The sequence below is a fragment of the Micromesistius poutassou genome, assembly GCF_964030765.1.
Source record: "Micromesistius poutassou genome assembly, chromosome: 22".
NCBI lineage: Eukaryota > Metazoa > Chordata > Actinopteri > Gadiformes > Gadidae > Micromesistius > Micromesistius poutassou.
This window is the reverse complement of record NC_140292.1, coordinates 7,428,445-7,445,585: the sequence shown is the minus strand read 5'-3', so window position 1 is coordinate 7,445,585 and position 17,141 is coordinate 7,428,445. Positions and strand designations below refer to the sequence as shown.

At 44.7% G+C, this 17,141-nt stretch overlaps 2 protein-coding genes across 3 annotated transcripts; both read right to left on the bottom strand.

Annotated features, from left to right (window-relative positions):
* Positions 1-1,789: 1,789 nt before the first annotated feature.
* On the bottom strand, positions 1,790-4,575 carry ccdc152 (coiled-coil domain containing 152; the record flags this gene model as incomplete). The annotated part of the gene is made up of 8 exons (XM_084486860.1): positions 1,790-1,936; positions 2,243-2,341; positions 2,579-2,706; positions 3,476-3,599; positions 3,872-3,936; positions 4,059-4,127; positions 4,299-4,404; positions 4,513-4,575. The coding sequence occupies 8 exons, from the start codon at positions 4,573-4,575 to the stop codon at positions 1,790-1,792; spliced, it is 801 nt and encodes a 266-aa protein (XP_084342986.1).
* Positions 4,576-4,778: 203 nt separating this feature from the next.
* ghrb (growth hormone receptor b) lies at positions 4,779-16,723 on the bottom strand. Of its 2 annotated transcripts, none has more exons than XM_084486290.1 (9): positions 16,557-16,723; positions 13,304-13,391; positions 9,926-10,046; positions 9,429-9,595; positions 8,079-8,257; positions 7,630-7,774; positions 7,202-7,283; positions 6,949-7,018; positions 4,779-6,464 (listed from the first exon to the last, which is right to left on the bottom strand). In XM_084486290.1, exons 2-9 carry the CDS (start codon positions 13,380-13,382, stop codon positions 5,568-5,570), a joined length of 1,740 nt encoding a protein of 579 aa, XP_084342416.1. In that variant the 5' UTR covers positions 13,383-13,391; positions 16,557-16,723; the 3' UTR covers positions 4,779-5,567. The 2 variants fall into 2 exon arrangements, with proteins under 2 accessions (XP_084342416.1, XP_084342417.1); XM_084486291.1 differs by lacking the exon at positions 16,557-16,723 and adding an exon at positions 14,372-14,412.
* Between the last annotated feature and the right edge of the window lie 418 nt (positions 16,724-17,141).

The window sequence follows — 17,141 nt, the reverse complement described above, 5'->3', positions numbered from 1 at the left end:
GTGCCGGATCAAACGGGACAGCGTCACGGCGCTACACCGTAACACGGGACACACAGATGCCCTGGCCAAACCAGCTATCACTTCCCACTGTACAGGACAACTTCCCAGTGGTCCCAGCACATCTCATTAGCATCAACATAAGACACACACTCTCGGTCCTTCATCCTTCCCACCACACTCACCTCTACCTCCTCCCGCTCTCTCTCTCCCTCTCTCTCTCTCTCCCTCTATCTCTCTGAGTGTAGGGATTAAGTTGTTACCATGCGCTTTAATCCACACTCTCTATTTATCTCTCCGTCTCAATCCTTTTCGCACAAAACGCTAATATAATGGAGCAGGAATGCGACCGATGCAGTCCTGCAGATTAGTATCATGGAATGCACAGATACACACACACACGCAAAAAAAACAAGAGGTGTCAGAGCCAGGGGCCGTGTCTGTGCTTCACCGGTGCTCCGTCTCTGCGGCTTGAGCCCTGGTAGTAGGGTGAGCCGCGCGGCGTGGATGAGACGTTACATAAGATCGTTAACTTGTGTTCCCATCGGGATAAGCACACTTGTGACCTGATTAGAGCGGGTAAAGGGCTTAGAGGAGAGCAGCTAGCCACCGAGGGCCAACTCCCTTCAGGATCCGAGAGCCGAACTGGAGACAGTTACTGGGAGGGCAAGCCTTACTGGAAATCAGTCACGATTCGCTGCATCCATGGTCTCTAATCCATGGTCCTTTTAAGATTTAAGATTTAAGTTTCTAAAATGAAAATGTCCAAATCACCATGGACATGCAAAAACGTAGGCCTACTGTTTTGTAGGTATCACAATGGAATATTGGTTTCAATAAATAGGCAAATAAATACATTACAAAAAGGACATTACATGATTATCTTGTCTAACATGTAAATGCAGAAACATTTTACATTGTGATATAGGCGGTGCCCCTCCCCACCTAAATACTTCCTACGCCCTTCGTCTTTGCCGTTTTTTAGGAATATTATTTGAGTTCAGATAGTCTGGGATGTGACAAGTGTTTCCCTATACTACACAAACACTAGAATTACCTGGAATGTTTCAATGTTGTTGTTTTTTATTGGGTAGGAACAAGGCAGAACATATCATAGTCATCGTTAATAAACACTGAACCCAATCCCACCTTCTTAAAAAACAAAGAAAGTGAAACATGGTACCGATGACAGTAATGATTTGACTGAAAACACACAGACACACACACACACACACACACACACACACAAACACACACATACAAACACACTCTCTCACACACAAACACACACACATAAAGGCATTGTTTTGTCTCCTTTTAGAGTTTGACTAGCCCTCCACTGACAATCAATGAAGAATACATTTGTGATATTGCCAGCTAACCCTATTGAACCTAGCCTCCGTGTTCTTACAAGGTCAGCATTAGTCTTGCAGTACAACACACTACTAATTAAGTCAATTGGCATTAATGACTTGATCCTTCTGACATGCTGGGAGTAATTCCGTTTGTTCTCCGATTGGATTACAGCCGATACAGGGTCATAGAGGAGGACTGGCCCCGTCACGGATAAACTGGTCCTGCATGAACCTGTGACATTACGTCCACCACCTCATCCATAAAACCATAAAACCGAACCATAAACATCTGAACACCGCGAGAAACAGCCTCACAAAGTAAATAAAGACATTTCAAAAGTCATTCAAAAAAATGTATACACATAGTTTCGACAATTTTCAATGGGATTTGCACTGACATGGTGGGATGGGTTATTGTACGGGCTGGGGAGGGACGGCTACATCCTCCTCCTCTTGAACAGTCCGTCTGTGGGTCCGCTGGTGCACTGCTGCTGCTGCTGCTGCTGCTGGGCCTCCAGTTCCTGGACTCTCTGGCGCAGAGCCATGATCTCCCGGTCTTTCTCCTCTTGCATGAAGTGCAGCTTCTAGGAAACCACAAAAGCACTTAATCACTTGTGTCCTCTAGTGAAGACACGCAAGACACACACAGACGCGCGCGCGCGCACGCCTCCGCATGCCCCACTGCATGCACGCATACACAGGCCTGCATGCACGCACACACACACACACACACACACATACTGTTTATATAACCATGTGTGCTTTCTTATCATTTGATATATCCCACTAATTAGTCAAATACATTTGATAAGCGCAGACAAACAGGGATCAACAGGAAGACCGACAGACACAAGGCCTTGCATAGATAGACAGAGAGACAGACAGATCACCCTCTTGAAGATGTTGTGGTGGACGGAGCTGGGGTTCTGCTGGGTCTGCTGCTGACTGCGCTGGGCTGAGTTCTGAACCTTGGCGAGCGTAGCACCAAACTAACAGACACAGAGCAATGTTAAACACTCCTCTACTGTAGCATGTACCGTAGCTATGGGACGCAAACCATACCCAACACATCAAACGTCTCCCACACAGACTCTCTCATGCATCTCTCTACATTGCACAAGCAAAAACTAGCAGCATCTTTGAACTTCAATGCAACAAAGTATTTGCAATTGTCTCTGTGAGTTACTGTTTGATTCAAGCGTATGGCGTGTGACTTGAGGTTTCACCTCCATTCGGAGCTTGAGGAGCTGGTTTTGTGTCTCCTTCTCCTGGTTCTTCAGCGTGTCCTTCATGCGCTGCAGTTCAGCCTCTTTGCTCTCCAGAAGACCCGCCAGCTCTGCATCTTTAGTTTCCACTGTGAAAAGGGCAAGGCCATGATGCCACATCACCTCAAAGGCTTGACAGTTCTGTGTAGGTAGTTTTTCTTCACAATTGTAGGGATGGGCGATAATTCAGTTTTTTTTTTATTGTTTGACCATTCAAAAGAAAATATTTGACCATCAAATTGTCAAGATACAGGTCCTGGTCCTTATACCCAGTTGGTCAAATGGTAAAAATAAATTACGAGGAGAAGATATGGCCTCAAAATGATAAAAATGTGTGGTTTGAGGAAAGGAGGACGACAAAATGAGTTTTATTCTGTTACCATACTTTAAATGTCAACATACTTCAATGTAATGTTCCCTCGGAGAGTTAAAGACAGTCGGATTGATAACTACTGACATCAATGATTCCTTTAGTCATTTATCAAATGACGTTTGCTGCTTATAGCTTGAATAATGTAAATTCTAACTTTTCTGTTTCGGATCATTCATGTTCAGTTTTCTGGACTGGTTGTCAGAAAAATATATATCTAAGCATCACTTTTGAACACGAACATTTGCTGTTAGAATACCTCTGGATTTCTCAACAGGATATATGCAGTATCCACTGTGTAACTTTAATAAACATAACAACAACCGTGTGTGTATGTGTGTGTGTGTGTGTGTTTCTGTGTTTTGAGAGTACGGTAGTTCATAGTAATAAACCGTTGTTGGAAGATATGCCTCAGTTCAGGTTCAAGTCACAAAAACAGCTCCATCTACAGGCATCTACAGACATGTTGCGCTCGGTAGCGTCCCTACTTTGCTTCAGGACGTCCTGCGTCTCCCGCTGGCATTGCTGTTTGGCCGTCTCCAGCGCCCTCTGGTGGCGCCTTTCCTCTACTTCCATAACACCCAATAGCTTCTGTACTTCACCATCTTTCTCCTGGAAATATCACCACGCACGTTAGTTCTACGAACATTTATAAAAAATAATTGTGGCAGCATACTAACATTCTGGTGTTGGATGTTTTAAAAAGCTAAGCAAAGCCTTAAATATACCTATAAGTAATTTTAGTTGTACCATTTGTGTAGAAAAAAAAATGCTGATTTAAAATAATTTTATTTTTCGAATGACAGAACTGCTATTTTTAAGTAAAATGAAAAAAGGATGTCTATGTGCTGTGTAAATTATTCATACATCTTCCACATCCTTACCGCAATTTTCTTCTCGTTCTGTCTTTTCATTTCAGCCATTTTGTCCTTCAAACTGTCGTTAACGTCTGTCAGTAAGATTATTTAGATCACAAGTTAATTCAATATTGTGATGTCATCATTTATTTTATTATGATTTAAATTAATGTGTGTTTTATGTGTGCTATCAAGCAGTGGGCAGAGGTTCCACCTCTGAGGTTGTACTGCTGCTGAAGCGTCTCCTGGACTGTGTTCACCGTGGCCAGAATACCGTCTCTCTCTGCAACACAAGCCATATGGATCAAGTCACTGTTTTGATGTTGCTTAAAAGTCAACAGCAATGGAAGGGGAGACTGCAATAGTTGACTTTTTCCTCTATCGGTAGTTTCCTTGGTCCACCATCAGGAGGAGACATCCTCCCATAACAGACACACAGTGTACATTAAGGTACCCTCTATCAGACTTCTCTCTTTGAAGAGGGAGAACTTCAGGGTCCGCTGAGCGTCATCCAGCTTCGCCTCCAGCATGTTGTTTTCGCCGATCTTTCTGCAAATTGTCTATTACAAATATAAAGAATTCGACTCTCAAAATAGCTTCATACTAGGCTATTCTTATATAGTTATGATATTCTAATCGTAGACTATAACTCCATGACCCGTTGTTACCTGTTCCAACAGAGTGAAACAGCCCATTAGTTTCTCAATATCGACACACGTTAACTTTGACATCTTGGAAAAGTGTTGGTCCAAGAAAAAAAGAAAATCGTAGCTTTTGTTTTTATTTTCAATAGACCGATTGCTATTTGTGCTAGCTTATCAGAAGCTATATATACACCATACGCTATCTGACTTTTCACCATCCAATCACAGACAAGGGTCCAAACCGTGTACACCAATCACAGATCACTCTCTAAACCACTGTGAAGACGGCACAAGGAGTTTATTTGCAAAGATAGTGAACTACAATTTTAAACAGGTTCATCACATTCAATCGCACTGTGATAAGTCAGAGTGATGCAGCAGTATATCCTACATATTTAAGTATAACTTAAAAAATTCTGTCTAAACTTTTTAAAGGTGTGACTTAAGAGGTTTAGCTTTAAATGTTATAATAAACAAGAGGTGGCCTATTGCCTTTTTAAAAAATATATTTTATGAGATACAATATACTTGGCCCAGTTAAGAAAACAGTAAAAAATATATATAAAAAAACACCCAACCAACACACTTCACAATGTATTTTTTTTTAATCCTCACCAGAGGTCGCTACCTCTGGTGAGGCTACAACGAGACAATCTTTTTTTGTTTTACTTCAGGGCAAATTAGGAAAAATCGAACCAGACCAGTTTCAAACAAGTACAAACAAAGTCATTCCCTGGGTTATATCTGTATTTGTGTGGACTGTACATTTCCCCCCCTAAGCAAAACAGTTGTGTAAGAGGATGAACCAGACCACCTGGAGTGGTTGCGTTGAACACTTCACAACTGACACATTAAGTGGCCCTGTGGCATTCCACGGGGTGCACGGTCCTCCCACCAGAGCACCCAGCTCATAACCTTCATTCTTCTGTGACAGCGGTAGTGTCGCCCTCCTCCTCCAGATGGCGATAGAGAGTCCAACGGTGGGGCCACGAACCACGGCGCCAAATGTTACCGACCACACCGTATCTTCAACACAAATCGGCTGCCAAGCCAACACATGGAAAAACACGTCCACCAATCTAGGGCGTGATGTCCCGCAAAAGGTCGGGGGTCAGATAGCCCTCGGGCGTCGGCACAGACTTGGGCGTGCACTGCCAGGCGGCGGGTGTGTTGTTGGGCCTCAGTAGCAGGCTGTTCTGCTTGTCCACGCCCTCCACCAGGGTGTAGCTCAGGGGCGGCGCGGCCGTGTAGGCCCCCGGGTCACAGCCCTGGTAGTCCCCGCAGGGCAGGGCCGACGGCGCCACGCCCGGCGCGGGGCCTGGCACGGGGCCCGGCGCGATGCCCGCTTCCCCCGCGCTCGCCTTTCCCGCGTCCCGCTCCGAAGAGTACCCCCAGGCCTCCGTGGCGTCCGCCATCACCACCAGCCGGAAGTCGACCTTTGCGCTTCCCTTCTCCTTCTCCTCCCGCTTCTTCTTCTCCTCCACCTCCTCCTCTTCCTCCCCCTCCTCCTCCCCAGCCGTGAGGACCACCTCTCCGGAGCGGTGCACGTGGCTCACCTGGGTGTACAGGTCCCCGGCGGGGGGCCCCACGGGGCTCCGGAGCTGGGGGCCTCCGAGCGGCTCCCGGGGCGTCCAGACGGAGGGGTCCTGGACGGGGCCCTGGGGGCCCCCGAGGGGCTCGCAGGAGGAGGAGGAGGAGGAGGAGGAGGAGCGGCCGTGGTGGGACGGGCCGTCGGAGCAGCAGCAGCTGTCCCGGCCCGAGTCACTGTCGTCCCGGAGGCCCGGGGGGGAGAGGGGCGTGCGGGCGGAGGAGGAGCCGTCGCCCCCCGTGCCGCACGAGCCGCCGCCGCCGCCCTCCTCCTCCTCCTCCTCCTCCATGTCCAGGTCGATGAACTCCACCCAGGGGTCGCTCTGGTCGCTGGACTTCAGGTCGGCGTGCGCCCCCAGGACGGACATCAGCTCCGACAGCTTGCCGTTCTGCCCCCGCACAAGAGTCAAGAGTTAAACCCAGAAGTGACATCTATGTATCGATCTGTGTGTGTGTGTGTGTGTGTGTGTGTGAATTGCACTGTTTCTTGTATGTTGTATGATATATGTGGCCTGTGTATGCATATGTATGCATTGGCTATGTGACAGCATTGGAGTCCAAGACAAATTTCCCCCCAAGGATAATAAAGTGTATCTTATCTTATCTTATCTAGTTTGATTTTTTTTATATATGTAATATAAATCAATTACATATATAATTATCATTATACAAACTGACTATGTGAGGTATATTGCGCCTTGCTTAAGCATAAGTTTAAGCTCAAAACCTTTTGGATCTATTTTGGATGTAATTGCATTCCAGAATAGTTAAGTCAATTTCCTACTGAATTTTCTTACAGCTAGCCATTTTATTTAATTTTTAAATTTAATTTTAAATTTGTTTGCAACACAGTAGTGCAGTGTGTGGACGGACCTTGAGTAGTTCTGGGTCAATCCCTCTGATTTTAGGTCCAGGAACAGGGGGCAGGAGGATAACCATCAATCTAAATGAAGTACAGATACATTCATATTGGAATACTATCAGGAACTTCAGGTCATTTTGTGGATACCTTACATCATACACAATGCTTTTAAAGAAATCTTGCAAAAGTACACTTTAAATAACATACCTATAATTAAGATGTAAATCACTAAATTCAATGCCCAGAACGCAGAGTGTGTCTTACCTTTGTTGCATGACCAACATTAGAACGCCAATGAAGCACAAGGCAGCGAAAATCAACAGGATGGCAATAGGGAATCTAGAGACTGAGAATGAAAAACAAACAAACACAGGAGGTTACAATAGAAATTCTACCTTTATAATAATAATAATAATATATCTTTATAATACAGATGAATAAAAACATTCAACACCGCTGCAATTTTTCATATTTACAGAGTACTACTATACTTCATACGTCAACTCTGTCTGCCTGAAAAAGTTGGACTTTGCAAACAGATTTGACGTCGGAGACTGACATCTTTTTTTCAAAACGTGTATGAAGCAGTATTCTCTCATAGCAAATAGCTTAGTTCTCTCTTATTAGAGCAGCAGAGCGTGACACTATCGCTTGGCGTAGATAAAGAAAGAGAAACAAATTGTATGGTTCACCTTTGGAGGCGACACGGATGAACAGGGAGTCGCTGAAAGCTCCAAACTCTTTGGAGGACAGCGTCTTAGACCTCACTCGGACCTCGTGGTCGACGTTGGTCTGCAGCCCATAGAGTGAGGTCACCGTGTTCCTCTGAAGGTCTTTCTGTAAGAGGAGCCGAGGAACAAACTTCACCTCCTGCTTTCCAATAACCCGGGGTAAAGGTTGTGTCCTCAGCTTAACCATTAGCTCTGAGAGCGGGCCCGGGCACAGGGACAACAAAGGTCATGAACTTTGGTTTCAAGTCCTTCAAATCGGAGGAAAATCCTAGTTTCAACGGAACTCTAATCAGTTTGAAACCAAACACCCTCATTTTTCAGGACACTTAACAGATCTTAAAATCAAATTGACAACAATCAACATCCCAGACATCGAAAGCGTGAACTCGATCGCCGATCCGGACGCCCACCGAGTGCCAGGTGTCGGCGTCCCCCTCGCGGTGCTGCACGTCGTACTGGAGCGTCATCCAGCCCGTCTTGACGTCGGCCGTCTGCGGGGCCTGCCAGCTCAGCCTGACGTCGAAGTGGTTGCCGCTCAGGGCCACCGTCAGCAGGGTCCAGTTGAGCTCCACAGGCGGGTCGGGTTGAACTGGAGGACGGTGAATAATGTGAGTGAATAAGAGGGAACGAAAGAGGTTGGAAAAGTGGAACAGTTGAACGGTGACGTTTAGAATATATCTTATAGGCCTATATTGTTGATGAAATATTTATGTAATGGATTTGATCAATGTTTGTAGTCGTTTTTTTAGAAACTGTGACAATTCTGGTTAAGTGGGACTATTGTGGTCTAAAGAATATGTTGAATATTTTTGTCAAGTAAGAAGATATACTCCTACTAAGACTACTACAACTACCTCTACTACTACTACTACACCGACTACTAACAACATCAACAATAATAAGATAAACAACAATAATAAGATAAACAACAATAATAAGATAAACAAAGGTCCCATGGCATGAAATTTTCACTTTATGAGGTTTTCTAACATTAATATGAGTTCCCCTAGCCTGCCTATGGTCCCCCAGTAGCTAAAAATTGTGTTAGGTGTAAAACGAGCAGTAGGTATCTTGCTCCGCCTTTGAAAAAATAACGCTCAAACGCGCAGATTTGGGATCTGGCATGTCGTCATATGGGGCCCAAATTACCTCCCATTTCTCTGCTTGGCCCGTCCAGAGAATTTGGCCCGCCAATGAGACAATGAGCTAGGACCGTGAGTGCGCCACATGTGTGTGTGAAAACACACTGTAACGCAAGTGTTCTTTGTATTTTGGATAACCGTTCTGCTGTTGGTGTTATGGCGCATAACACGCAACACAATAACGCAAGCTTGTTGTGTTCAGTGTTCCACTGTAAACACTAGCGCATGGTACCGTGGCCGCAAGCTGCTCAGGGCCACACCCCCACCCTCCACCTTGACCCGCCTCTAAAAACGGCGCGTTTGTGGAGCGCTCATTGTGGGACTGGCTCGTAGTGGCTGTAACTCTGCACCAAGGCAGAATTTCTTGAACGTCTTCAAGTACTGCATTACTAACAGCTATATTAAAGCATCCATAAAATAGCATGCCATGGGACCTTTAAAATGATATGAGACCACATTTCCGAAACTGCATTTCAGCATATATACATAACATATAACTGTGTTATATAACTGCACTATATACTGTATATAAATATTTTTTTATAGAAAACAAAAAAAAATGAACACGGATCCAACAGCAGGTTTGTGAAGCCCGCTGAAGAAGAGCTCCCGGCTCACCGATCTCCTCGATGGGGAAGGAGTCCTCGTCGTAGAGGACGGCGCGGTCCCGGGAGAAGAGCTGCACGCTGTAGTACGTCCAGATGCTGGTGTGGTTCTCACTGAAGTAGCACTCGCTGGTGCCGGGGGGCCCGTACTGGGGGCACTCTGTGAGGGACTGGATACTCCTGCGGGGGGGGGGGGGGGCGGGCGGTCGGGAGAGACATGGCTGAACGGTGAACGGACTGGGAGAGGACTGGTATATGTGTTCTTCATTATCTGCCGTGTTGTTTTTTTTGCAAAACAACACCAAAAGAGTTTCGCCTTGTTGTGTGGAACGCTGCAGCAGCGCGAATAGACACAACAAACTGAGAAAATGATAACAGCTCATTTGTGATAACAGCGGCGTGCACCTGGTTATTTCGGCGGGCTGTGTTTTTTTTATTAGTTCCAAAGACCACGTGCAAGCCCACCACATTTCCTAGAAATGTGATTCATGTTTCTCGAGATGTGCTTACTTTATAATGTAGAATAGCCTGAGGTCTCCGGGCTGCGATAGGTTCTGGAATGTTCCGACATTCCAACTGCAGCGGAAGGTTTCCATGTCGTTAGAAACACAGCCGGTCAGATGGGGAAGGACTGACCCATGGAGGGAGAGAGGGGAGAGAGGGGAGGCGGGGGGGGAAAGGAGACGGAGAGGGACAGACATTATGGCTTAGGACACACTTCAGAACCGCTTGCTTCATGTTAACCCTTACACGTCGTCAACACCTAGGATCCTGCTGGGACTTGTTTGAATGAGGTTGATTCGGGCTGGCGGGTCGTAATTTAAAACCGCGGAAGCAGCAGTGCCCGAGGGGGGGGAACGGCAGCTCCACTTTCCTAGAAGTTTGTGAACTCTGCCCCGCGGGAGACGCATCGGAACCTACTGGCCTCACACGTCCCCGAGAGAGGCCTCAGAGAACACACTTTGGGCAGGCCGGAAACCTGTTCAAATATGTGAATTAAACCCGTGTAATGTCTCTGTGTTGAGGTATGCGTGATACGAGGAACCTCATGCAAGAATAGGAAAGCCTTGATAAACTTCATAAAGCCTTGAAATCACATCCTTTATAAGCGTCAGCGGCGCAGGGCTTTCTCTTATTCAATAGTCCATCACTATGCAAACAACAGCCATAAGCCACGCTTTAAAACTCACAACATACCCCCCTATAATAATATCTATAAAAGTCCATCATCCACTGCAATGTACAGGGATTATGGCTCAGTCTGTGTGTAAAATATAACAAAAATATTACATTAGGAGTGAGTGCCAAAGACAAAATGGCTCCTTCACCGCTACAGTTGATAAATGATGGGTGGTGATGATAAATATCGCCTGTCAGCTAGGACTCTTGTTTTGTTTAAGGAGGAGGGCGGGGTGGTGAAATATATAAATAACCTGTTTACCAGATCTATGACTCCTACCAGGAACACCTACAGGGGGAAAAACATCTGATACTCTATGTCAAGCTATGTCAAGTTAGAGATTCCAGTCATAAATATTAGGTATGTGAACCAAAATCCAGTGCCGCACTGTTGTATTTTATGTCTGTGTGTTTCAACCGTGGGGGTACACAAAGGTACTGGAGGTGGAATTATATTCTAGTAATAGAAAATGTTTAGAATTTTTTTTTTATTAGAAACAATTATACAGATCATTGAAATAGAATATATCATATTTATCAGTGAATAAGGTATAATGGCTTTTTATTCATTAAAAAAATAGTGTGGCTTTGCGCATTCCATCGTATGTTTTCCATTGATGTTTTGTGTAAACTTAATAAACACACCGGGATCATAAACATTGTTACATTTCTTCCCACCCCACTGTTTCCCACTGGCCATTGCCTCCTTGCAGTAATAATCGTGTACTATCAAGACGGCGCTTGCACTCTTGCACACTCGCTCAGCCACTGCATGTGTGCTTATCTTTAATATTTTATTTGCATTTGAGGTGGCTTCGCCGAAAGGTCTTGACGACTATTTCGTGGTACACCTCAAGTCAGAGGTAGGGCACAACTGTTTTTTATGTAGCTTTGTGATAGGAGTGCTTGTGTAACCTTAATAACCCGAGCGCACGTGCGTGACAGGTTGGTGGTCTGGCAGCCTGCGTCTGTAATATCGCTCCTTTATAAACGTCAACAGGGCCCGTTGTTTGCACAGTGAGCTGTGAGCTTGACTTCACAAGTAAATACACGCACAGTAGATACCGAGTGTTCTTCAAACAAGGCTGCCATTGCAAAAATAACACACTTTTTGGGGAAACCTACAATTTTGGATGGATATAAAAATGAATACTTACATTATCAGATGCATTATCACATGCATCTGATAATGTCTTTTTATAGACAACTTTGTGTGATCGTATTATTATATGTCACGCTGTAGCATGTAGCGATGTGGTGTGCCCCACTGAAACCTACTGTTGGTGTTAAGGGATCAATGGAGGGATAGCAGTCATTTCTAATGCCCCCGAGCACTACTACTTCTGTCCTGCGAGCGCCCTCTCTTAGGCCCCTTCATATGAGATTATTGAAGCCATTTCCCTCGGCTACGTGCTAGCTGTGATCTCCATTCTGAGCAACATCCTGGCCTTAACAGTAAACAGGTTCCTCCAGTACAAGTCAACAAACCGACTATCTAATCCTGCCCAACATCTCTCTGCTGGAATCCATCAGAAAAGACAGAAAAGTACAAGATAGTCCAGGATCAGTCTCTCTAGAATATAATAAGTTTTTTCTATTTGGACCAGAGAAAAGCACGGGTATTTTGCGTTGGCAACCGTGAAAGCATTTTTCAAACAATACAAAACAGTGAGTGGAGGTGGAAAAAAAAAGAGCATGAAGCGAGGCACTCCAAATGCTTTCTATTAACAATTCTTTGATTGCGTGTTGAGGTCTGCAAATTGGCTCCCGCTGAAGCCGCTTCCCAGCGCCAATAGATCAGACTTGGCGGGGGCACCCGGGATTCTATGAAAACAGTTTCTGTTAACTATCTGGCACACACGGCCGGGTGGCCCCTCCAAAATTATTTCCGCACCGCGCAGAGCGGTGCTCCAAACGCACATTGGAACACAAACAGCATGTTCGCCAAAACAAGTGGCTCAGCGCCACGAAAACAAGCCACTCGAGGCGTCTTGAGCCGCATTCCGAGGGCCTTAGCGTCGGAACACAACACCCGTGCATGTATGCAAACAGGCAAACAGACGCTCCAGAACCAGTGAGTCCTTCTCTATAAAGGGAGTATCAGACTAGAGTGCTCCCTATTGTTCTGCGTTGCCCCAGAGAGGAATGGTTCTTGCTGCTGCACGGGAATTCCTGGGAAGCCACTTCACTATAAATCCACTGGCTCTCCTCCAAGCCCCGTCCTCTGTACAGCGCTTTAGTGTTATGCAACACACACACACACACACACACAATATGTATCTGTTTGAATGCCTGGACAGCAGCCCCATCACTGAGCAAGTGTCACGTTTTGCTTTGTTACCATCAGTGTTCAATATGTTCACATACCTAAATAACAATCATTTTGCTAGAGATTCCTCCACCCATTACTGGGTAGATAATGACTAAGATTCAAGTTTATACTATTCAAGTTTATACTTACACACTATAAGAGTGTTTGAAACAACGATACATTTTTGTGAAAGGGAAATGCATTGTCATAAAAAGGAATCTATTTATCACCGGGTCGTGGGACAAACAGGATGACTAACAGTTTGTACACACCAGATAAACTCTAGGCTGAGGCTTCGGTTTATGTCTGAGTAACACATTGATTAGTACGCACACATATGTGAACATATCAGAGACAAACACACACGAGGAAGGCATCTAGTAAGTCCTGGTACATACCATGCTCGGTGGCCAGTTCCTGTGCAGAAAGCGCGCCCAGTATGAGAAGAGAGAGGAGCACGGAGAGTGAGGCAGCCATGGCGTGGAACTATAGAGGGAGAACATGTGGTGACTCAATGTAGTCAGCTCGACTCAAGCCACACTACTCCCCCCTTCTTCCTGGCCCAGCCCACTACCACCATTAAATAGGTCCAGAGAAGGCCACTCCTTGACTCCCCCCACTCGCACGCACACACACACAAACACACGCACGCCACGCCATATACATGTGCACGCACACACACACCTCCACAAAAGCAAAAATTAATATACAATATAAAACATCAATACATATTGTATTAATCAAATGCATCAGAATTCAATGTCAATGTAATCAACAACACAAAAATATATAGGCTCGTTGTGAAGTGCATGAAAAATGCTCCCTGCTTAAACAGCATGCCAATGCACAATGCTTCAAAGTGGACCCACAAATATTTATGACTGAGTCATAAATACTTGTGGGCCTGCAAATATAATCTTTGTTACCACCCTAAGAAAAAAATAGACCAACAAAAAAAGCACGATACAAAAACAAAAAATAGGGGATTTCTCAGAATGCTTCAATCGTTAATTCTAATGATTTATCTGCCCTGTTCCTTAATGTTGTGCATTGTGTAACTGGTGCTTAACATGACATTTATTCCCGTTGGACTGGTGCCAACTCTTGGGAAATCTAAAACTCCCACTTCCCTGGCTCGGTCGAGAATTCAAAAGAAACCGTAATGTTATGTGTTTAGTCTATTCAATGTATCCCTGGCGATTCCCATTCCCAGAAAATACTTGAGCACTTGAGCACACCTTGTTGCTAGTAATGCTATTATAGTTGTATATTATTTGTATTATATTAGTCCTGCCTTTCACTTATCATTTACTTGTATGTGTGTATTTATACTGATATCTTTTCATACATGATTAATGTTTGTATTACAAATTGTAATGCAATGGAAATTAAATAACTGCCGAGAAAAAAAAACAATTTTAGCTTATCCTGCCAAGACTATGCAAGACATAAAATAGCCTACTTACCCTTTTACATTATGATGATACAAACTGACGATTACATAATGCAACATTCTGTCGTATTCCTGCTTGACTGAGAAATTCTACTTTTACTGTGTGTGCAGCAGTGTGCGAAATACCCTTCAATATTCGGGGGGGTCCCCATCTCCTGATTGTTGCGCAATATCGATCTAAATTATTCTTATGCAGTAGGCCTATAGCAGTGGTTCTCAAACGCGAGCGTTCTCTAGTGGTACGAACGCGGAGTATGAACGATTTTTTTTTTTTTTTTTTAAAGTTGAAGCAGAGCTGGGTTCACCGTGTGACACACGCTTTTGCCTGCTTACACACACGCCACACATCCAACAACAATAACAATCCTGATCGCTCCCCCCCCCCCCCCCCCCTCAAAAATCCCGATCGCATTGTTGACGGTTCATTTATTAGCCTACATAAATGAACTGGCTACAACAATGAAACAATAAATTATTTACAATGCTCCGAATGAGCACATGTGTGATGGCCGTGCAGTGTTTCCCACACATAGGCCAATGTGTGGCGCTGCCCCACAGATTGAACAACGAGCGCCACAAATTGATTCCGCTTTTCTTATTTATTTTTACTTGAACGCGTTTTTTAAATGTAACTCCGCCAGCCCGTAATCGCGCCCCCGTAATGCTGCCAGTCCGACATGTTCCCATTCCGACAGTCCTGTGCGCGTATGCAAATTAGCCATGTGCGCCAAACAGAAGAAGGGCCCTATCTTGCGCCCGGCGCAATTGACTTTCTACACCGACGCATGTGTCGTTGCTAGTTTGCACCCGGCGCAAAGCTGATTTTCCCCTTTACATCGTCTATCTCCTCATCTCCGAGTGCCACCTTTTTCGATGTGAATCCGAAGTGTGCCAGTGATAAACTTTGATTTTGCTTTCGCTTGTTAGCCATTGTTATTGACGGCCTACGTCATTGCTCTGGGCTCTCGCACATGGCTAATTTGCATACGCGCAGGCGCAGGACTGGTTCAGCTTAATGTTAAACAAATTATTATTATTAACATTTTTGAATTATAAATACTTGACATGGTGATCTCTTAAACACATCATTAGTGACAATAAAATTATTATATCATTTTTTTAAATTTTTTTTTTTACAAGATTGAGACCCCCCCCAGGTTTTGCTTTTGAGTCTTTCAGGGGGTCTCAAGGGGTTAATCGGGGGGGTCCGACCCCCCCAAACCCCCCCGTATTTCGCACTATGGTGTGCAGGATACTTTTGCTTGCATACGGTAAAATAAAATAAGAAGCCATGGCGCATTACTGTGACCACCACCATGTTTACTAAATGGAAAAATTGGTAGGAGGGTATAATAATAGAGTAAAGAACGATTGAGGGCTTCCGGTGTTGTTCAGCACGGCTCTTTCGACTCCGCTGCAGAGAAAAACATCCTCCTCACATCCTCAGGATGTGAGTGACAGCAGGAGCAGCTGAAGAGAACGTAACCACGTGACTATAGGCGCTTTAACGCAGGTCAAGCCAGGTGTTTTATGCTCATTAAAGGAAAACCCACAAAAAGTATTCATTTAAAGGAGGACGTGTGGTCCAACGTTTGAACAACGAAACTCCATTTGTTTAACAGGTGCAGCCGAATAAATAATCAATAAATAAATCGTTGTTTTTTTTGTAAACGTGGAAATTCTTAGGAACTTGGGAATTTTAACTCAATCGGACAGTTGGTGATTATCAGATGACATTATGTCATTTGTCAAATTAATTGTCGTTGATAAACGTTGGTTAATGTGCGTTGATCTGGACCCGCGACAGCTTTGCCCTTTTACCCTCTGTAGCCTACTTTCTTTCATGATGGTGCGCAGCCAAACCAGGCAGTTCAGTTCAAACAGCCGCCCACTGCGATTAAAATGTGTCATTTTGCGATTCTGTCAAAAACGGGGGGAAATAAAGTGAACTACTAGGCTGCATTTACTGACTTACGTGACTGAACTGTACCAATAACTATCTTACATTAAATACAGCAGGTATATACGTGTTGTATTCTATACAAAGAAAGGAAGGGACAAACAAACAAAAAATGGAAGGAAACGAAAGCTCTTAAATAAAAGACATGAGTTGAAAAATAATATCAGCTACACGACGTTAACCTGTTGAACTTGGAAGGGTCGTTGGTCGTATCAGAGCCGTGAGCAAACTCACTCACCTCACTCCTAGCTGGTTGTAGCCTTCAGTCGACCACTCGCTCCCTTTTCAATAAATGTCGATTTATTAACAGTTCTTCTGCATAAAAATCCGAACACGGTAACCAGGACCAAAGACCGCATCTGGCGGCCAGGTTGGAAGGACAATAACACCACGTCCCTGACTGGTGTTTCGCTTTCCAGGAAAGCCCGACTCGTCGTCCACATGGATCCCAGCCATGCATGTAGCCTATAAATAGGTTACAACTGCATGACAGAAGTTCCACGTTTTTTTTATTCTGGGGTGGAGGCAAAAGCAGCAAAGATGACATCTTTCGGCCATGTGTGGGAGCGCTACGCATAGATAATGTAAGTCAGATCACTAGGGCGGGTCATCTGTCAAATAGTCCTCCTACGGCAATTAGGATGGACCATATTAAGACAACACGAATGACCTGAAGGTGCCTAAACCTTAACATTGGCCCACATCGAAACTCTCGAAGGAACGAAGGAATTGTACTGGTTCTTTATTAATATGAAAAACGACGAGTAGATGGTTGCTAATAAAGTTGCTATCTTTAATAGGTCGGTTCACCATGCAGGTAAAG